General features: G+C 26.2%; 1 protein-coding gene across 1 annotated transcript in view; it reads right to left on the reverse strand.

Moving 5' to 3' along the window:
* Window positions 1-12,870: 12,870 nt before the first annotated feature.
* The window catches only part of LOC100202899 (E3 ubiquitin-protein ligase arih1), a 52,034-nt gene continuing 40,691 nt past the window's right edge, over window positions 12,871-24,213 (reverse strand). Inside the window, exons 8-15 of the mRNA XM_065816198.1 lie at window positions 21,058-21,100; window positions 19,295-19,366; window positions 19,147-19,224; window positions 18,997-19,049; window positions 18,188-18,392; window positions 13,689-13,802; window positions 13,425-13,546; window positions 12,871-13,276 (exon numbers count right to left, since the gene is read on the reverse strand). Of these exons, the coding sequence (XP_065672270.1) occupies window positions 13,186-13,276; window positions 13,425-13,546; window positions 13,689-13,802; window positions 18,188-18,392; window positions 18,997-19,049; window positions 19,147-19,224; window positions 19,295-19,366; window positions 21,058-21,100 (778 nt within the window). The 3' untranslated portion in view covers window positions 12,871-13,185. The remainder of the gene's footprint in view (window positions 13,277-13,424; window positions 13,547-13,688; window positions 13,803-18,187; window positions 18,393-18,996; window positions 19,050-19,146; window positions 19,225-19,294; window positions 19,367-21,057; window positions 21,101-24,213) is intronic.

Below are 24,213 nucleotides of genomic sequence, written 5' to 3' on the forward strand. Positions count from 1 at the left end.
AAAGTCTTTATTTTAGATAGATGTATAAAAGAAATTTGAATTATGTCCTAAATTATCAAACTTCTTACTTAATTATTATTCCAAAAGTTTTTCGTTTAAGTATTGTACTTTTTTAGTTTTTTTTTTTTTTTTTTTGTGTGTGTGTGTGTTTTTTGTGTTTTTTGTTTTTTAGGTTGGTGTTTAAGTTTCTTATTATGGTGTTTACTTAAAATTAATACTTGTACTATATGTAAATATTCCATGAAATGTAAAATCTATTTCAGAATACATTTAATCTGAATTTGAATTTTAGCACTCTATTGTGTAGAATACATTTTAAAATTGTTTAAATATATATATATATATATATATATATATATATATATATATATATATATATATATATATATATATATATATATATATATATATATATATATATATATATATATATATATATATATATATATATATATATATATATATATATATATATATATATATATATATACTACTGTGATCAAAAAGTAAGGTGAATTTTTAATTTAAACTTCTCGCCTTATTCGAATTGTCCAATCTTTTTTATTTTAAGTTGGTATTCCTACCATTGTCATTAACATTTGCGCCAAATTACATGTCAAACTCATAATTTTTTTTTGTTTGTTTACGCTTGTTTCTGAAGTACCAAAAGTGCATTCGGCGATTTTCACGATGTTTAATTTTGTTGAGCAAAGAAGTGCTATTAAATTTTGTTTGCGGAATAATATTTCTGCTGCTGAAATATATCGAATGTTGCAAAAGGCCTTCGGTGAAGAGACTATGTCTCAAAAAAAAGTTTACAAGTGGTACAAAGACTTCAAAGAAGGCCGAGAACGTGTTAATGACTTGGAACGCTCCGGACGACTATCGACTTCGATTGATGATTGCCACATCAACAAAATCAAAGAATTGGTGCTTGCAAATTGTCGGTTAACCATTTGAAACCTTGTTGACATGGTTGGAATATCATTTGGGTTGGTGCAAGCGATTTTGAAGGATCATTTGGGCCTCAGAAGACTCAAATCACGTTTGGTGCCGAAATTTCTCAATTTCTTTGAAAAAGAGCAATTGAAAAAAATCAAGGTCATGTTGACTGTTTTCTTTGATTATTGCGGTGTCGTGCACTACGAATTCCTTTCAACTGGCCAAACTGTCAACAAGGAATATTATTTAAGCGTTATGCGACGTTTGCGTGAAGCTATTCGCAAAAAGAGACCGGAGTTATGGGCCAATAACTCTTGGATTTTGCACCACGATAATGCGCCTTCGCACACAGCACTGGTTCTTCGTGAGTTTTTCGCCAAAAACTCTACCCATGTTGCTCCACAACCACCGTATTCGCCCGACTTAGCACCGTGTGACTTCTGGCTGTTCCCAAAGCTCAAGAGACCACTCCGGGGAAATCGTTTTGAGTCCATTGAAGAGATCCAACGTGAATCGGCACGCGCATTGAAGGCTATCCCTACCGAGGACTTTTTGGCATGCTTCGAAGACTGGAAAAAACGTTGACAAAAGTGCATTGGGGCCGGGGGGGGATTATTTTGAGGTAGACGATACAGATTTGGAAGAATAAATAAAGATTTTTCATTTTATAAAAAAATTCACCTTACTTTTTGATCACAGTAGTATATATATATATATATATATATATATATATATATATATATATATATATATATATATATATATATATATATATATATATATATATATACATATACATATATATATATACATAACAGAGCCGTAACCGCCGGGGGCCAGGGGGTCCCCAATATTTTTTTTTCTAAATATTTCTTTTTTAAGAAATCGATTGTAAAATATATAGAATGACTTTATTTCTATAGCATTTATTCTCTTGAGATAAACTTAAAATATACGAAAACCTAACATTTTCTCGATACTGCATTTTGTTGCAAAATATAAAGCATTTATTGTAATACACGTGAGGTTTTTACTCATCACAATTCGATTGTCAAAGCGAAAAATGCTATATCAACATTTTTTTTTGAATCATTATAAGTATTCTATTGTTAAAACCAATTTAAAAAAGTTTGTTTTAGTTATTATAAGTTATTATTTTCAAATTTTTCTTGATCATAACTCTCCCTCCCAGTTTTTTTTTCAATTGAAGAAACTTTAGGGCACCCTCCCCCCCCCCCCTCCAATATCAAAATTGGGGTTACGGCTCTGTATATATATATATATATATATATATATATATATATATATATATATATATATATATATATATATATATATATATATATATATATATATATATATATATATATTTAAACAACTTTAAAATGTATTCTACACATTAGAGTGCTCAATGTTCTTAAAAGAACAGAACAATTATATATTAGTAGAACAGAGCAGTTATATATTAATTATATATTATTAAACAAAAAATCGGAATTAATTTCTAAATGTAGACACGAAAATAAGTTTCTCCTAAAAAACTATAAAAATAAATGAGTTCAAATAATATTTACATTAAATACCCTTTTTAAAAAAAAAAACATTTAAAAAAAAAGCATAAGTAGTCATTTCTAAAGAATTCTTTCTATAATAGTGTCAGCAAATGTGTGAAAATTTACAGTAGTTAAGACATTTGCGTCTTCCTGTATTTGATTTTTGTATAAATTAAAGTTTTATTAATTTGATCATTTATTTCTGATGAACCTTTGTTGATGAAACACAGTGTAAAATGAAAAAAAATTTTTGTTAAGTAATTTTCTATTAATATATATATATATATATATATATATATATATATATATATATATATATATATATATATATATACATATATAAATATATATATATATATACATATATATATGTATTTATAACTATATATATGTATATATATAAATATATGCATGTATTTATAACTATATATATATATAGATATATATATATATATATATATATATATATATATATATTTATATATATATATATATATATATATATATATATATATATATATATATATATATATATATATATATATACATATACACATATATAGTTATATATATATATATATATATATACATATATATATATATACATATATATATATATATATATATATATATATATATATATATATATATATATATATATATATATATATATATATATATATATATATATATATATAGATATATATATACATATACTATAGTATACATAAATATATTATAGTGTATATACACTTGTCAACTTTTATTACTGACTTATTATCCTAACTTTAATTACTGATTTATCATCCTTTTGGTTTTCTTGGAAAAAAAATGTAGTAGTACTCTCCTTGATTACTTGAATCTCATATATCATTATTTTTTTGGTCTCTCAAAGAGATTTCAGAAATTTTTATTTAAATAAAATATAAGTAATAAAAATTAAATATAAATTATACAAAAGAAATAACATACAGTAGCATACTGTTTCATATTACAAACTATGAGTACTAGAATGTAACCAATCATAACTCTGAATTTTATTGCTCTAACTGTAACACATTATTGAAGGACCTTTTTTAATAAATTTTTTTTACCTTAATATATAAACTTTAACAAAATTTTTTAAAGTTTAAGTAGTTTTCATACCATTAATGTTTTAAAAAGTTGTTACTATGAAAATAGCCTTTTACATTAAACAAACTTTTTTTCATTTGTTTTGGTAATTTTAGATTTCACAAGTCTTCCAAATTTTCTTTCTCATTTAATGTTTTTCAGTAATGTCTTTGCATAAAAAAAAAACTTTTACAAACAATGTATGTTAGGGATTTAGCAAATTCTCACTAACTTCACTTGATTCTGGATCATTCCAAACTTATTTATAAAGAGAAAATACAATATAATTTTTTAACATTGTTTGTATTCCACAATACTTCTTATATATAGAATTAACAAAAGTCTAAGTATCATTTTCCATAACCGGGTAAAGCAGTAAAATTGAAGCAAACTGTTGACAATCTCTAAAAAATATATTCATAAAGATATTGCAAATTTTTGCTCTATATATTAGTTATTCTTTGAGTTCTATTTACAGATTCACTAATGTCTAGTTTTATATCAGAAAGATTGTTTAATTTAACAGAAGACATTTCAGTGAGTAATGTATTACTTAAAGTTATATTGCTGAAGTGTGAAGCGAATAAATATTCGATTACCAGTTCATAATACTCTTAATAAAATAAATCATTACTGACTATAAATTTTTCTAATATTAAATTTATTTTTTTCTAAAGATGTTTAACACCATTCATTGATTAATTAAATTTCTTGCACAAGATTTTTTTCAAGAACTGCTTTCTTATATCAAATAGCAGATACATATCTATTTTAAATAAATTTGCAATATCTTTATTTATTCTTTATACTTTTAGCAGTAAAGTTTTATTAAAAGAATTCTTTCTTCTATAAATGTTTAATGAATATTTGCCAGAATTTTTTGGAATATGCCTTAATGCAAAGTCTTGTTTAGGGTAAAGTAGGGTAATTTTGGCGTATTAAGCTATTTTGTTGTTTATAGATAATGGTTGCTTTAATAACGTTAAAAAATCATGCTATCGATGCCCTGCGGATATATCTATTAAATAATAGTTAAATTGTTTCAAACTTACGAAGTTTTATATAAAATTTGTTTTACAAAATACTCAAAAATGACGAAATTAGCGACCTAGTATGGTATTTTCGGCACTATGATACGGTAAATTCGGCATACTAAGAAAATTAAGACGTTCGTTGAAAACGCATTAATATAATTAAAATATTATAAACAGCTATAAATCTGCATTGTATAAAGTAATTGTCTCTTTAATGGAATTTGTTACACCTAATTGCCATTTAATTAAGGGCGTTGCAATTGCTATGAATAATAATTTCTGAACCACCTATTTTAGTAAAGTATGAATATATCACCCAAAACAGAAACCTTATTAAAAAAATGCACTTCCAAAGTAAAATTGTAAATGAAATGATTACTAATTTCTATGATTTCGATGATTATTTCTAAATTCTGTTTGAGAATTCATGTTTAAAAGCATATGAAGTTAATAAAATAATATTTTACATAACTTCAATAGTTAATCGACAGGATCACCATAACTGTATTGACACATTAAACTGAGTTGTTTATTAATCGCACCTTTAGCATCAAGGTTATTTAAACATGCCTTTTGATGTGTAGATGTATTATTTTTAATGCACTTTTTACGTGGCTGCCTGTTTTTATATTTTAAAGTTAAAGATTCCTCTAGCTGAGATTTATACAGTGATCCAGTAATTTTTTCAGCATGATTTACCCTCCTTTAAAAAAGGTGAATAAAATTAGGCGACATGTAAATTATAAAGAATTAAAATAATTTGAACTACTTTTTTAAGAAACTTTTTTTTAGGTTAATAAAAAAACAGAAAAATTATTATTTTGCTTGATTTAAAAAAAATTACATTTGTGTTTAAAATAAATGGTGGAAGATGGTAAAAATAATACACCTTTTAAAATGATTTACCTTTTTGAAAAGCAATGACACATTCTGTGACAAAATCAACATGATCAAAATCTTTAGCAGAGTCTAACCCATTGTCGAGAGTAGGGTGCATTTCAGAGGTAATATTTGTTCTTGAAATTTTTGGTACAACATACGAGTGATCAGTAGCTTTAGCTGCAGCAAAGTTTTCTTCAGTAAACACATTTCTATCAAATGGATATATTCCACATTTTTTAAACCCTGACTAACAATTTTGAACAGTTGCAGCTTTCCCATTAGTTATTCCAAATAATTCACTAACCTCTAATTCAGTTTCAGGACGACCTGGATGGTGACAAAGTCAAGTACCGACTTCTTGATCATAGAATATTTTGAGGCTTTTAAAAAATGAAACACCAAGTGGTTGCAGTTTGTGCGTGCAGTGGACAGAAGTGATAATATAATAACATTTGTTTCGCGAGCTTTTATAATAACACTAAGACTTTTTTATGACTTGAATGTCCATCTAAAATTAGAAGAACTGGTTGGTTTCTTGACTGTGACTGGACTGCTTGTAAAAAATGATTAAATCATTTTTTCAAACAAATCAGTTGTTGCCACCCATTTTTGTTGCCACCAGAAATAGAATCAACTGGAGCTTTATCTAAAAATTCAGGTTTCACTCGAATAAGTTGGATAAATCAACATTAGAGGGAAAAAAAATCCACTTGCTGATTGGCAACAAACTAATATGATTATTTTTCCTCTTTCAGAGCTTGCTAAGCCACCAACACTATGTTTTCCTTCAGGGCAACAATTTATGGCATATAGACAATCCGAATCGTCTAGTAATGGAACGCAGATTGTTCCACCATCAAACTTATTCGTTGAATAAGTTTGATGGTAGAGTAATCTGCATTCCATTAGCATTAAACATTATTTTTTCTAGTTCATCATGAAAACGATTAACTTTTATTCTATTAAAAGCAATGGCTTGATGCAATGACGTTGATACAGCAACTCTTACGGAAAGTTTATTATGATGTTTCAAAAAACTCCTAAACCAATCTTTTCCTGCTGACTTAGTTGCATAATTAAACTTGTGAATAATCCCATTTTCTTCAAAAAACTGGAATACCATTTGTTTCACATCTTTTGGAGACAGACTAAATAATCTCTGTGACATGGTCAGAAGAACATCTAAAAGCTCTTTTTCTTGAAAAGCTGAGAGTGTTCTTGGGTATCCTGCACTTAACTTTTTAACACTATTATTAACAGACGCTCGTTTTACATAGTCATGTAGTGTTTGCCTTGGTATTTTATATTGTTTAGCAGCAGAATATTTCGAGCCACTATCAACTAAAACTGCATTTACTGCTAGTTTTAACAATTTATTTGACAAATTTTACACGTTTTGAACGTTTTATATATATATATATATATATATATATATATATATATATATATATATATATATATATATATATATATATATATGTATATATATATATATATACATATATATATATATATATATATATATATTTATATATATATATATAAAAAACAACCTTAACAGATGCTAATTTTGCAATGGATTTAATATATGGTTTCCAAGAAAGATCGGAAGTAAGAGTTAATCCTAGAAGATGAAGGGTAGATGACTCATAGAGTACATTACCGTTTATCTAAATTATTGCGATAACGATTGATTGAAAAAAAATTGTGTTTATCTGAATTAAAGATGCCACCTTAGATGTGAGAATATCTAAAAGATTGTTAATATAAATTAAAAAGAGTATAAGACCAAGGATTGAACCTTGAGAAACCCCTGAAGTTATAGAGTATGAAGAAGAGTGCTGTCCATTGAGGACATCTTTTATACTACGATTGGAAAGGAAGGATTCAATAATCTTAAAGATGTTTCCAGATACACCGTAAGAAGTAAGCTTATGGAAAAGATCAGCATGCCAAACTTTATCAAAAGCTTTAGTAATGTCTATTGCCTTAACCTCTCCACCTCTATCAAATTCACGATAAAACCTAATAGAACTCAAAGTGAGTGGGTGTAAACATTTACTTGCGTTTAAAAATGTGTGGACGCAAAACAGTGTCTATGGTTAGGGTCAAAGCTAGTTACGAAAAATTTACCATAAGTATGCATTTCAAAACTTCCCGTAGGTGACACTTTTTTTTTTTGGTTTTAATTTAAATTAGTTGTACACAAGATTTCTATTTATCGGGTTTTCGTAAAAACTTTAAAAAAGAAAAAAAAATTATTAAGTATGACACACCCTAAAACAGAGCCGACGACACCGGGAGAAGGGGCTATTTTTTTCGTAAAAGGACTTTTTTTTCCTCTTTCTTTTAAGAAATTTCTAGATATAGAGGACATTTTTTAATATCCTCTATATCTAGAAATTTCAAATGTCCTCACTTCAAATCTGTTTAAGCATTAATAACACAGAAAATTACATTTTTCAGTTAATATATATAAGAACTTAATAACTCCTTTTGCTTCTCCAGAATCTTCAATTATATTAAGTCTTATATATTCGAAACTGAGGTATTTACAATATCTAAGTTGTTATATTTTTACAATGTTTGGCTGATGCAAAGGAATTTTAAACAATTTTTCTTCATAATTTTATATTATCGATTTCAACTTTTCTATAATTAAATAGCGTCCCTTTTATTATTAAGTTTCAAACTTATCAGGTAAAGCTAATTCTTTCAAGCACAATAAGCTAGTGGCATCTCATCTTATGGACACTTTCGGGATGCAAGACACTTACATACTTTAAAGACTGATCAAGTACGAATGGGAAGATCTTTAATCCAGAATCTTTTTTAAGCACAAATTGTCTTTTAATTTGTAAACGCAAAATTGTATTTATTTTTTTTTTTTTTTTTTTTAGTTTTTATTTATTGTATTTCCAAAATATAGTTTACATAGTTTACATGTTTATCTTTATAACTTGTTTGTGGTGAAAATGTTTACTTGCAGAAGTTGTGTGACTTTACGTAGAAATTTGTTTTTCGAGTTTTTATAATATCATCGCAAATAACACTTCATTTTTTCTTCTTTTTTTTTCTTCTTCTTTTAAATCGTCTCAAGTTCTTGACAATCAATAAAGACGTAGATACTAAGAAACTGCTGTTTTGACCAATGTGTTCCGGTAAGACAATTTTTTTTTTTAATTTTTATTTTTTATTTTTATTTTTTTTATTGTTTGTCTGTAAACACATATATAAATACACACACTTACACACATACATATATATACACACATACATACTTACATACATTTTGTATAGATAAATTGTCTCTTTTTTTTTATATAAAGTTTTACATTTACAAATTTTGGAATTTTTATACTTTTAATAAATTATAATAGAGAATATAATCACCACATCAGTAAGATTAAAAATAAAATAACAAAAAAAGTTTAAATAAAAACTTGGTATCTGATAGAAGGTCTAATGATCTTGTCGCCAGAACCATAAATTGTTATAATAAAATATAACTTAGGCTATTAATAAATATAAACAAATAAAAATGACAAAATACAAAAACAAAAGAGCGTATTTATATAAATTTCTTATTTTTAAAATTATTTCAAAATATTGTCATTAAAAAGAATGAATTCTTTTAATGTCTTTTTAAAGACTGGGAAGGTAATTGATAAATCAAAATTACGTAAAATGATTTTGTTCCAGAGATTTGGTGTACGATAAGCTATACAGAACTGATTGAATTTTGTTCGACAAAAGGGTTCATAGAATGAGTTATCATTTCGTAGTGTATACTTATGTTTTGTTTTTAAGGTAATAAAATCTTTAAAAACGTGTTATGACGGATTGATTTTACATTGAAACATAAAGCATAATACTTTATATATTCACTTCATAAATATTAAGTACTTTTATATTTCTAAATAAAAACCTTGAATGCGTAAGTCGATTTTCAAAATAAACAAAGCGTAGTGCATGTTTCTGACGATGATAAAGAGTACGCAACTTACTTTTGCTTGTACTTCCCCAAGCAATATTTGCATAGTTAATATAACTATGTATAAACGAGTAATAGAGTTGGATTAAAATGGTTTTGTTTAAATAATTTCTTGACTTAGAGAGGACTCCTATATTTTTAGAAACTTTAGTGCAAATATAGTCAATATGCGGTTTCCATGTAACATTCTCATCATGATAAATGTCAAGAAAACTAGTAAAAGTTTCCCTTTATATTTCAAGTTTATTAATAAGAATTTTTGGCATGGTTGTTGGTAAAAAACGTTTTTTAATATTGGGTGAAACAGAATGTATTTTGTTTTATCAAGGTTTAAGGTTAATTTGTTACATTTAAACCACTCAGATACGCATTTAAGTTCTTTATTCATATCAGAATATAGCTCTCATCAGCAAACTTAAAAGATTAGCTGCTTTACTTAAATCATTGATATAAATTAAAAACACAAGAGGACCTAGAATAGAGCCTTGTGGAACACCACAGGTTATTTCAATATAGTCACTTTGAAGGCCATCATTAGAGGTAACAAATTGCTTTTTATTTGATAAGTAACTATGAAACCATTTTAGCATATTGTTATTAATTCCATAGTATTCGAGCTTTTTAAGTAATATTTTATGGTAAACGGTGTCGAAAGCCTTCGAAAGATCAATAAAGACTCCTAGGGTATATTTTTTTTTCGAAAGATTCTGAGATTTCCCTAACAAATTGAATAATTGCGTGCTCAGTTAAAATATTTTTTTGAAAGCCAAACTGTTTGGTATATAGTATATTATTTTGGTCAAAATATTTAAATATTCTATTATATATTATTTCTAATAATTTTGAAAAAGTTGAAAGAACCGAAATTAGACGATAGTTAATATTTGTTTAATCGCCTTGTTTGTAAATTGGTATAACTTTCGCAATTTTTAATTGATCCGGGAAAACTCCTTGTTTTATAGATGCATTAAATACTTTATAAAGAATATCTTTCAGACTTTCATAAAAATCTACAACTATGTTACCACTTACTTCATCAGCACCAATACTTTTATTTCTTTTTAGAGATTTAAAGGCTCTATCAAGCTCGTACTGGGATAATTCAGAAGAATACTCATTGTTATAATAAGATTTATTTATAGGACACAAGTAGTCTTCAAACGAACTCTCGGTCATAGGAATTTTTTTAGAGAGATTGGTTCCAATTTCAGTAAAAAGTTTGTTAAAAATGTTTGCAATTTTGCTCGGTTCACATATATTTACATCTTCAAATTTTATAGTTTGTGGCAAAGAACTTAAGTGATTTTTTGATTTTCCTGTTATTTCTTTTATTATTTGCCAGGTGCGCGTTGAGTTGTTTTTAAATTTATTGATCAGATTAGAATAGTAATTTTTTTTAGATTTTTACGAATTTTTTCAAATAAATTTTTATATATTTTTTCATTTGCAGAAGATTTAGTCATTAAATATTTTATATACAACTTTTGCTTTATTTTTGAAGATTTTTTTAAGCCTTTTGTAATCCAAGGACTGTTAAAGGTTTTAGGACTTTTACAGGTTTTAAAGGTTTTACAGTTTTATTTTGTTTAATTTTATTAGATGTTGTGTTAAAGGTTAGGAAAATAGGGAAGTGGTCTGATAAATCGGTTTTTATGATACCTTTTTGGATGGAGTTATTAAAGATGTCTGTAGTAAAAATATTGTCAATGAGGGTAGCAGAATTCTTAGTTACTCTAGCAGCTGCTTATAAGTATGTTTTTTCCTTTGTTAATAATTAATTCAATTATTGCGATCTCTTTATCTTCGTCAGAAACGCTCAAATCGCTTCTAACTTTGCATGGAATGTTTTCTTTAACGTGTATCAGAACTCCTCCACCGCGTTTATTTGTTTGTCTTTCTAATGAGACTAATTCAAAATTTTTAAGATGAAAATTAGAATTATTTTCAAGTTCGAAAGTAGAGCACCAAGTTTACGTAACACATATAATAATAAAAATATTTTCAGTTTCTTCTAGAAAATGCCGAAAGTTTTCATTATTTTTGCTTAAACTCCTTATATTAATGTGGAGGATTCTGATTTTTTCACTGTTTATATCATTTACATTTTTTTAAAAAGAAATTCTTTAATGATAAACTGTCCGTGTATATATCACTAAAAAAATTTACATCTGGGTCTGCGTTTTCATCTGATATAATGTATTTTTCATAAAAATTATAGGTTAGCGACTGAAAGTCGTTCATTTTTATAATTATTTTTTTATGTACACAGGTTTAAAGAATTTCTTTTTGTTATTATTATTCTTAATCACGTGTTATCAGTTTGATATAGACTACTTTTGCATACTTACCTGAGGATCTTAATTCTTTAGCTTTTGCAAAGAGTATTTTTCTTTTTTCAATCGTTCTTTTGCTGGAGTCGTCGTTGAGTAATATTCGTTCATTCCAAAGCATTAGTCGTTTATAATGATCTAATATTTTTTCTTTATCTTTATAGTTAAGGAGCTTTACAACTATTGTTCGTCGCTTTTTTTGTTTTCCAGTTCTGTGGTGTTTCTATTTGAAGGTCATGTTTTATATTTAACTTTTCTTTAATAAAACATTTTACTTTCAACTCGCTTTCTTCCCATGATTCGTTTTCTTTTTCTTCAAAACCTTCGAACCTTAAGTTGTTTCTCCTGCTACGATCTTCTAATTCAGCAATTTTGTCGATAAAAAGTTCGCTTGAATTTTTTTTTTCATTTTCTTTGATATGTTTTAGTTTTTCATTAAGTTCGTTCGTTTCCTTTATGGTTTTTTCGTATAATTCGTTTTGAAAATTCATCCCGTTGTTTATTAAAGCAATTTCATTTTTTAGTGATGTGTTTTCGTTTTTTAATTGCTCTATTTTTCCTTCAAGTTTGTCAATTTTCTCTCCAAAGATTTTTAATAAAGTATTTTCATGGGCTTCTAATAGTTCATACGTGATTGTTAAACAATTAGCCATTTTTTTTTAAAGAAAAAGAGCGTCTTATCTCGACAAAAGCTTAACGCAAAAAAAAGTTGTGACAAAATAGTACTAAAAGAAATCTTTTACTGTGACAGAATAAAAATTTTTTTAGTTTTGAATTAAAATCTGACGAGAAATCATAAACACATTATCAGGCATTTTACGAGATCCTGTGGATAAATTAAAATCCTCATCGAAAATGTTTTTCGCCGTAAAAAAAGTTGGCATTCGCTAATTTTACGGAAAATCAGCTGTCGCTGTCGGTTTAAGATGGCCTTAGCATCAACTAAATTTTTTTTCTTCCATAAATAAGTTATAAATAATTTTTTTTATAAAATAGTGAACAAATTATAAAAAAAAGCTCACTCAACTAAAATTTGTATTGAGCAGATAATACAAGAAATATTCTCATACCATTTGGAAATACAAGGAATGTGGTTAAGAAATGCAAAAAATATCATCTAGTTGGACATAAACTGATTGAGAGAGAAAAAATTGAGATAGTTGTTGAAACTCCATAACTTTAAAGTCCATAAATTCTTAAAAAATAGACTATAGGAATATTATATAAAAATCGCTTTATGAAAATATTTCTAAATTTAACAATTTGCATTTATTGCAGCATAGCATAGTATAGTATTTTTTAAAAAAGAAAAAATATATATATAAAAGAGTTGCAATCTAAATTTTTTCTTCAAAATATTCCCAAATTTCACTATCATACCCTTCGTACACATGATCTAATAATACGTTGCGACGATGCTCACAATATCTACCAAATTAAAAAAAATATTTCAAATTATTTAGTATTTGCAAACTTTTTTTTTTGAAAACCAAGACACTATATTGCTTTAATAAACATTTGAAGAAATACCTATATTTATTAAAAAATTATTATTTGTAAACTTTAAGATAAATACCTATATTTATCTTGAACTTTTTGTTTAATAGCTTGAACAGCGGTTATTTCATCAGAATTTATATCTCTTTCTAAGTATTCAGATAAATGTTCAGTAGCCATTTCTAAGTCTTTTTGGTTTTCCTAAAGAGTAAAGTTTAAAAAATAACTATGTTAACTGAAAAAATAAAAAAATAAAAAACTTGACTTGAACAATCTTTAAAATAAACAAAATCCATCTAAAAAACATTTGATTTAACCAGTTCTAATTTAATAAACATTATACCTCAAATATAATAGAGTGATTATTCTTTTTAAGATAAAACGCAAAAACATAAGTGTATTTTAAAGTATTTCGGCACATGCATAAAACGTCGACAGCTTTTTTTAAGAATTGTACCTAAATTAAAATAAATAAAAAAAAATGAAAACATATTAAAATAATGAAAATAAATGAAAATAAATAAAAATAATGAAAATAAAATTTCTATTAAACTTTTTTATTTTTTATTTTAATCAAATAATTTTTTTTTTATTTTTACAAATAAATTTTTACGATTTACAAATATTAATGCTCATAAGGGTTTTCTTTTTCTTTTTTAATCAGATCTTTAAAAACATAAGCTATCTTTAACTCGTTTGTAACTCAAACAAACAAGTTTGCAACTTCGTAACAAAGAAATGAGTAACACTAAAACTTTTACTTCTATAGTATATCAAGAAAGACTTTTAATGGCGTTTTGAATTCTTTTTAGAGAGTTTGCCTTTTGTTTCCAGATTCATCTGATACCACCATTTTACCTTCACAACAAAAAAATTCAAACACTAGATAAGTAGATACTTAGAACATTCGAATTCGCCAAAAAAAAAAGTCAGGAGTTTTTTTCAAATGTAAACGCAAGATGTCTTGAAATGACAAAATATTGGAAAGAAGATTATTTTGTTGCAAATAAACATGGTATGGCAACATGTGTAATTTGTAACAAAAGCGTTATATTATAAAAAATAACATAGTAACTAAACGACCAAACAAAAATCATTTAATCACACTATTTCTAATGGATCTTTAATAAAATATGAAATACTAAATTAAAAAAAAAAAAATGCAACAGCAATAAAAAAAGTTCTCATCGGCAATATCACAAGATACAAATGACATGAGTATCATTTGAAACATCTTAATTTCTTGGTAAATATATGAAATCATATACATATATAAAAAGTAAATATCACAAATAAAAAGACCTTAGAGTGGTGAATTGAAATAAAAAATCTTTTAAAAACTTAACCAACTTTAAACTAAAAACATTTTGCAATACATGAACAGAAACTAAAGTAATACTTTTTTAAACAACTTTTTTTTGAAACAACTTTTTTTTTGAAACAACTTCTTTTTTTTAAACAACTTTTTTTTAAACAACTATTTTTAAGCAACTTTTTTTTTAAACAACTTTTAAAGATTAATTAGAGAAAAAAAAAATTTGTTCTTCCAAAGAATTTTTTTTTATAACAAAATAATAAAAAATAAAATGAACTTCAAAATAATGGTAGGGTTTTATGGGTTTTCAGAGAAACACCACACAAAAACTTAATGAATTCAATTGTAGTTTACAGTGTGAAAATAAAACTTTAAGAGCATCGAGTTTTTAAAATAAGACCCCAAAAATTAGACAGAAAAAGATGTTTAAAAAGTTCACCCGGTTTCTGGTAACATTATTTGCCTTAACTTATCTTTGTAAATCATCCAATTCCAAAATAAAATACACAAAAAATGTATGCAGATATAGACTTACTGATCTTCACTTTTATGACGCTTTGTGGGTAGCATGTGCCAATTATAAACTTTGTGTTAAATTGTAAAATGTAAAAAAATTCTCAGTACCCTACGAGACTATAGTAAAATGAAAACCTATACAATTCTATAACAAAAAGTTTAATTTAATTTTAATTTCAAGGCCTTTTAAAAAAATTGTTTTTGAAAAAGTTTAATTATTACCCTCTTCAATATCTAAAATATTTAAATGTCTGCGAATCTTATAAAAGTTTTGCAACCCAAGGAAAAAAGTATAGAGTACAGCTGAATTAATCTTTTTAAAATCAGTAGAAAGAAGTAGCTTTTCAAGGAATAGCAAACATTTTCTCTCAGTATATACATATAGGGTAAGAGTGGTGAGCTTGAGAAAGAAGATTTTACTTCAAACATCATTTATATAATTAAAGTTTATATAAAAACTTATTTTAAATATTAAATTTCTTATGATCACATTATGTAATAACCTTACTAATACTAGTTACTAATACTAATTACTAATGATTCATTATTATTATTTTTTATTTATATATATTTTTTCAACATCTTTGCTTCCAAAAAGGCTGCAAACAACCACAATTAGAGTTGGAAGTTACTGGAAGAGAAAAGATGAGGTTTATAGAGCAAGATAACGATTGACAGATGACTTAAAAGATTGCAAATTATATGATCAGGAAAGCAAGACAAAGGAAGCCAATTCCAAAGAACTGATGTTCTTATTATTACCCTCTTCAATATCTAAAATATCTAAATGTCTGCGAATCTTATAAAAGTTTTGCAACCCAAGGAAAAAAGTATAGAGTACAGCTGAATTAATCTTTTTAAAATCAGTAGAAAGAAGTAGCTTTTCAAGGAATAGCAAACATTTTCTCTCAGTATATACATATAGGGTAAGAGTGGTGAGCTTGAGAAAGAAGATTTTACTTCAAACATCATTTATATAATTAAAGTTTATATAAAAAAACTAGATAAATAAGAGTTTTTGGAGCACTTAGGAATAGTCACAGAAAAAGGACGAGACTTAATTGAATGATGAGTAACACAAGAATTAATTTTAGTAGATGACACAAGAGACAAGCTCTTTAGAACAGTGTCTATTATAGTATTCGTAGAAAAGAGCAAGAGAAGCAACATTACAACGATGTGATAATGATTGGAGGTTGGCTGCAAGAGCAGATCCAACTATGTTTACAATGCATTTTTGTACCCTGTCTGAAAGAGAAAGGGTATCATTGGAAGATCCACCCCAGGTGTGGCAACAGTATTCCATACAAGGACAGATTTGAGATTTATAGAGATAAAGAATAGAATCCAGAGAAAGAAAGGGTCAAGCACAATAAAGAGATGCAACCTTAGCAGATGCTAATTTTGCAATGGATTTGATATATAGTTTCTAAGAAAGATCAGAAGTAAGAGTTAATCGTAGAAGATGAAGGATAGATGACTCATAGAGTATATTATTGTTTATAAATATAGGAAGATCTAAATTATTGCAATAACAATTGGCTGAAAAAAATTGGGTTTTATCTGAATTAAAGATCACCAGCCACTGTGAGCCCCATGCTGTAGCAAAAGTAAGATCCTTTTCGAGCTCAATTTCCCCCTCAAGCAATCGGAGAGTGTTGGCTTTTTATCAAGACAAGAATTAATGGTAGTATCATAAGCGAACAATGCCACTTTAGATGTGAGAATATCTGGAAAATTGTTAATGTAAATTAAAAAGAGTATAGGGTCAAGGATTGAACCTAAAGGAACCCCTGAAGTGACAGGATATGAAGAAGAGTGCTGTCCATTGAAGGCAACTTTTATACTACGATTAGAAAAGAAGGATTCAATAATCTTAAAGATGTTACCAGATACATTGTAAGAAGAAAGATTATGGAAAAGACCAGCATGCCAAACTTTATCAAAAGCTTTAGAAATGTGAAGAGCGATAGCCTTAACCTCTCCACTTCTATCTAATGCACGATAAAACCAATTGGATATTACAGTTAGCATTTGCTAAAAAATCAGCTATTGAATGAGAAGATCAAAATCCATATAGATGATCAGAAAGTAAGTTATTAGATTCAAGATGAGAGATTAAGTGTTTGTTAATTAAAGACTTAAAAACCTTGCTTATGATAGGAAGAAGACTAATGGGACGATAGTTAGATGAGTCAAATCACTCTCTGGAATTTTTGAAAATATGGATAGCAGATGTTGCTTTCCAGTATGCTGGAAAACAAGACTCTGATTAGCACTTGTTAAATAGTTTTGAAAGTATAGACGAAAGCTCCAGAGAACACTTCTGCAAGACTAGGTATGTTGTCCGCACCACAAGCTATAGAAGAGTCTGAGCAAGAAATCAGTTTAGATACAGACGCTGGAGTGATGTGAATGCCAAGCAATATATCAATCTGTTTGACAGCTATATCAGGTGGAACGCAACTAGTGGAATCAAGAGATGATATTGATGAAAAGCAAACAATTCGGTTGTGTCTTTAGGTGAGGTGACAAAATCTGAAGCGTACAAGAGAGGTGGAATAACAGATTTGCCCTTATTATTGATACTGTTACAGATTCTCGAGAAGTCATGAGAGCCTAATTCTGAAGATAAAATATGAGATTTCATGACCTGAAAATAGAGGGCTTTGGCTCAGACAAAACCTTTTTACAATGGTTTCTAGCAATAGTAAACAGTAAAAAGTAAACATTATCTGAGTAAATAATGAATATAAAAAATAGTTTTAAAATCATTAGATAAAGATTTAAAAGTTCTTAATTTTTTTTTTAGTATCAAAAAAAAAAAAAAAATTACATTTGTCCTAAACACATTTTGTTTTTTATTCTGAAAATTAATATGAAAAATATAATTTAATTGACAACTTTACAATGTACTATAATTGTTTTAGTCCAAACACCATAAGATCTAAACACAGCTTAACAAAGCTGTGTTTAAAAAATGCTGCTAAACAAAGAAGAAAAATAATAACCTCAATCCAAGACATGTTTAGCTCCTGCATTTTTTCCATTTGATCTTTCACTTGATTGTAAAGCTTCTGTTCAAATTTAGATGATTGTAAATGATTCATATATCGGTTACAGTAAAATAAATATCTTTCTAACGCAGCACGAGATTTTGCCTGAGCATCTCTAGCAGCTTGTGCATCTTTCTCGTCATAGCGATTACAATTGTACCTACAAAACATACAGGTTATAGGTTTACAGGTTGTAATATATATATACACATATATATTAATATATATATATATATATATATATATATATATATATATATATATATATATATATATATATATATATATATATATATATATATATTTATTAGGTTGTAACATATATTAGGTTGTAACATATACTAGGTTGTAATATATATATACATATATATTAATTTATATATATAAATTACGTTGTAATATATATATATATATACAAAACATATATATATATATATTTCAACCTGTAAACAGTTTATTTATAAACACAACATTTAAAAATAACTAGAATAAAAATTTTCAAAAAAATTATTTTTTTTTATCTTATTAGCAAATTTTTAAATTGCAAAATATTTTAACTAAAATAACTAATTTCAACTTAAATAATCTAAGAATAATAACACTACTAAATAGCATTCATAACTTTAAAAAAATATAAATACAGAAGCGAATCAACAAATGACTTAAATTCCCATATTAACATTTCTTTTACAAAATAAATTTGCGACAAAATTGAATACCCCTATAAAAAATGAATACCCCAATAAAAACACCTTTAAGCATACCAGCTTGATCCGTGTGATTGCCATGGTCCAAGACACACCCAACAAAAATCAGCCTGCGAAAAAAATAAAAATATCAAATAAACAAGAGAAAATTTTTAACTATGATCTGAAAACACAAAAAAAAAGAAGACCTTACAAGCTGTTGCTTACCTTACAAGCTGTGTTACGACAAACCATATGGTTACATCCACCATTTTTTTCTATAGTTACATGGCATTTTGGACATTCCTAAAATTAATAAGTCCGACGATGAAAGATCGAAAAAACTTTCAAAATTTTTTCAAGTAAAAACATTAACCTTGGTATTTGCATGTATCCAATTTGATGTCTCACTGTCATCGTCACATTTTTTAAGCCATTTACGAAGCCACTGTAAACCAAAATAATTAAAACTGAAAAGATAATCAACAAGATACAACACACAATCAAATAATTTAATTAACAATTTTTAAAATATCAAATTTTAAATTCTCAGTAGTCTTTTCACTTGCTTCTAAATTTCTGTATAAATACTTTTTTTTAGACCAAATTTAATTCCAAATAGGATTTTAATACTTTTACATCAAGTTTAATTCCAAATAGGATTTTAATACCTTTTTTTACAAAATTCCTAATAAGGTAAAAGCAACTACTAACTAAAAAAACTATTAAAAAAAAAGAAAGAAAGAAATTAGGGGCAGAAAAAAAGTAATAAAATGCATTTTAATTTTAATTTTTGAACGTACTTTACCTAGTGACTTTACCTTCGACTTTAATTTTTGAAGTACTGTGTTGCATCAAAGCCACACCTTCCCCCCCAAAAAAAAATATTTGTGATCACTTCAAATTTTGCAAAGAATTGGACAAGGATTGGACATGTGGCGACGTGCCATGCTCTCAGACAAAGGACAAGTTAAGCAGTTCGCAGTACACAAAATCAATATTCACCTGCCACCAAACTTGTAGCAAAAGTTGTCAAGACATGGCTTGAAGAAAATGAGATAATGTTCTAGCCCTGTGATCATGCAGTTTGCTTGATATAAACCTCACGGAAAACTGTTGGGTAAAAATGAAATCAGAGGATTTTTAACATAACCCAACCTGAGCCATAATGAAAGCATCATTAAATAGTTCTTGGATATTGTGAGTCACTTGCTACCTCAGCGCGACAAATAATAAAGGCTAAAACTTTGAGGAGCTCATGCACAATATTAAAACACGTTTTGACACTGTGACTTCTTTAATATTTAATGTTTATGTAGGCTGTTTTTCAAACTAAAATGTTTTCTAAATGTGTACACTATACAGTACAAAAACACCTTTTTACTCTTAGAGATATCTTTTTTTTTGCCTAAACGGCATCAACACAAACAAAAGACATGCATAAACAAGATTAAGTTATTAAAAAAAATTGAGAGCATAATAGAACTTAAAAAAAAATCTGATCAAAAAAACTATTCTATAGCAGAAATATCAATATTTAAATGCAAATAAGAAGCAGTTAGGAAGCAGCAGAATAAGTAAAAAAATCATTTAAAAACTTTAAAGTTTGATAAACAAATAACCCTGAATACCTTTCTGAATCCAATATCAGAAAATGGTCAAAATCACTTGAAGAAACTGAACAATGATTAGATTAAAAGAAAAAAAACTCACATCAAGGAGCCTGGAAATTAATTGAGAAAAGTAAATAGTTTTCACCAGTTGTAAAAGAAATAATTTTCGAGCTGTAGTGCTAGATAAGTAAAAAGTTTCTGAATTGAAAAACTTACAGAAATAAAAAGAAAATTTCTTAGAGTTGAAAAAGAAATTTGTGAGAAGAAAAGGTCTATTTCACAGAAATTTCAAGACAACTTCACTTCTGACATTTCTCAAAACAAATATAATTCAATGGAAATAAATTTACTGCTATTGATAAACTGCAATATAATTAAATTATTTTATTCAAATAATATATATATATATATATATATATATATATATATATATATATATATATATATATATATATATATATATAAGAATTAAAAAAAAAGAAAAGAAAAAAGATGAAATAGTCTTGAACAACAAAAATAAACTTACATTACATCTAACTGGTTCATGAACAGGTTGAGTGCAACCAAAACTGAAAAGTAATGCTTTATAATCATACAAATCATATATAATGCTAAGAGTTATTAAAGAAGCAACTAAAGATATATGTATTATAACTTGCTGTATTTATATAATAGGGTGGTCCTTAAAAAAACTTGTCTGCTCTCACCATCTAAATGTGTTCTATATAATAAAAAAATACTAGAATTAAAATTTTTTTTGAAAAAAAAATATTTTAAGGGATGCCTCAAGGCCCTTGAACACTTGAGTTATCCCTATAAATATCAAAAAAGTAGTTCTTCAAAAGTATATCATGTTGGGTCTCAAAAGAAGCAAAATTATATGAAAACAATTAATTATATAAAAATTATTATAATTATTAGATTTTACTGCCTAGAAAATAATATTTTAATAATAAAAACTAAAAAAAAATATATAAAATTTTTACTAAAAAATTTTATATATTTTTTTCTTTATGTTTTTTATAAAATAATGAAAATTTTTTAAAAATTTTGCTTCTTTTGAGACCCAACATGATATACTTTTAAAGAACTATTTTTTTGATAATTATAGGAACCAGTTAAGTGTTATTTATATTAAAAAATATTTTAATATAAAAAAATTTATATTAAAAAATATTTTAAAGGGTGGCACCCTTTAAAACATTTTTTTTTTCAAAAAATTTGTTAATTCTAGTATTATTTTATTGTATAGAACACATTTAGAGGGCCAGAGCAGACATTTAAAAAAAAAGTTATCTTATCCGTTTGAAATTTAATTCCAGCGCATGAAAAAGCGTTGGCAGGATGGTCATTTTTAAGTTAGCCTGTGCAATAAAAAAAATCATTTTTTTTCTTGCTATTTAAAATAAAATATAGTGAAAAGAATGCTTTGAACAAATAGTAGATAAAATAATTTTTAAAAAACTGGTAAAAAAAGGCCACATTTCATAAAAAATGATCAAATAAACAAAAAAAAAGTTTTGCTGCAATGTAAAACAAAACATGTCCATTTTTTTGGCAAGTGCATTTTAATGTGCTCGCCAAAGATTTTGAGAGCGTGTGGGCGAGCGCAAAAAGACTTAAGCATGAAAAACTTAAAAACTATTACTAAAACTTAATCAATTTTATCCATGAGCTTTTTTATCTTAATATTAAAAAAACCCACAAAAAATGGTTACTGTCCATGTTGCTTGCATGTATATAATGTTGCTATAATGATTTTTATCATATTATAAATACATCAAAAAAACAATCTTCAGCAACAATTGTTTTTCTGACATATATTTATTCAAGCATCAAAACTTTTTCTAGAAAAATAGTTAAAAAGAACGTTGCATTTGATTAAATTTTTTAAACTCTATTTTAATATATATTTAGATCGCTTTTTTATTTTGTGTCACGTTACTTCTCATTTTGATATTTAAAAAGTTTCTTTATTACACTTTTTCTTTGTGTAACATTTTTTCTAATTTGAAAAGTTTAAAAATAGCACAGAAATAGCTCCAAGTGAGAGAGCAAATAATTATAAGAAAAGACTTTTGTCATTAATTAACTTGAATAAATTCGATACTTTTAAAATTATTTTTGTGTCAAGTAGTTCAAATTTAAACAAATTTTTATTACTTTTTAAAAAAAGAGATTTAATTTAAACAAATTTTTATTACTGTTTACAAAAAGAGATTTAGGTTTTAGATAAGCGTATCTATTATTTTCACTTTATCATCTTTTAGATAAAAAGCGAATATAAAAATTTTGTGTATTAAAAAGTATATTTTATTTTTAAAAAGTTTTTAATTATAAATATAAAATGAAAAAAAAAATTTAAATACCTTTGTAAAAACTACTAGAACTCTTTAGTTTTTTGTTGTTGCTTATATTGGTCATTAAAATATATCAAGTTCATTTTAAAATAATCATGTCAAAACATTTTTCGAAAAATCTTTAATTACGAACTTTTTAAATAAACATTTGCTTGCTTCTTTTAAATAAATACTTATTTAACCAATATTTTATTTTAAATACACAAGACTTTTTTTTTACTCTTTTTGTGTATGTAAGTAAAATACAACTTAACCTAAAAAACATTAAATTTTGCTGTTTAAAAAAAAAATAATTGTATATTTGCACAAGCTTTATTTCACCAGTGTAAACTAACTTACACGGTGTATGTATGAGGCGGACGTGGGTGATTGCCCACTATTCCTGCCAAAGCCTGTACACACATATACATCCAGCCTTGTGATGAAGCGAGAGCAATTGATTTAATTCATAAATTGCCTGCTCAAACCAAAATCCTCAGTCACTCTACCAGAACTCCTTGCATGTTCTTCTCATTTGTCAGTTAATGTAGCAGCACTCCTCGCACATTCTATCTATATGTCAGTCGATGTAGCAGCACTCCTCCTATGTTTTACTTATTTGTCAGTTGATGTAGCTGCACTCCTTGCATGTTTTACGTAATAGTCAATGTTAGTCGGCGTATGTAAATAGTAAAAAAATAAAAATAAAACTCATTTAAAATAAAAAAGCATTCCATTTTAAAAAGAAAACATTAAAAAAAATTCATGTAACTGAAAATACAAAGTATTGTTAAAGAGCGAAAAAATGGTTGACAGAAAACAAACTTTCAATAGTAAAATAATGTAAATAGATTAAAAAAAAATAATGAAATGCTAATGAAAACTTTCAATATTAACTTTTTTGCTCAAATAAAGTTTAGGAAAAAGAAAATGATAAACTAATAAATAATTAACAGATAAGTGCTGAATGTAAAAATAAAAAAATTAAAAATAAGGAAAAAAGGTAAATAAAAATCTAACAAAAAAAAATATAAATGAAAAAAAAAGTTGTTATTCAAAGGAGTAATTGATGAGAAAACAGAAATATATATAAGCCCATACAATCCTTGTAGCTCACCTGTTTTATGGACTTCCTAAATACACAAACCTCGAATTCCAACTTTTTGTATATTCTTTGCGCCTTACCGTAATTTTTTTTTTAACCATTTATGGTAAAACAAAAATACAATTAATCTTATAGATTTAGTATTAAAGAATAAATGAGTGACTTTTTGCTTTCATTGTTTTAATATATTTATTTAATAATATTACGGTGTTAACTTAGTTAAGAAAGAGTTAAATGT

Source organism: Hydra vulgaris, chromosome 13 (genome assembly GCF_038396675.1).
Source record: "Hydra vulgaris chromosome 13, alternate assembly HydraT2T_AEP".
Taxonomy (NCBI): domain Eukaryota; kingdom Metazoa; phylum Cnidaria; class Hydrozoa; order Anthoathecata; family Hydridae; genus Hydra; species Hydra vulgaris.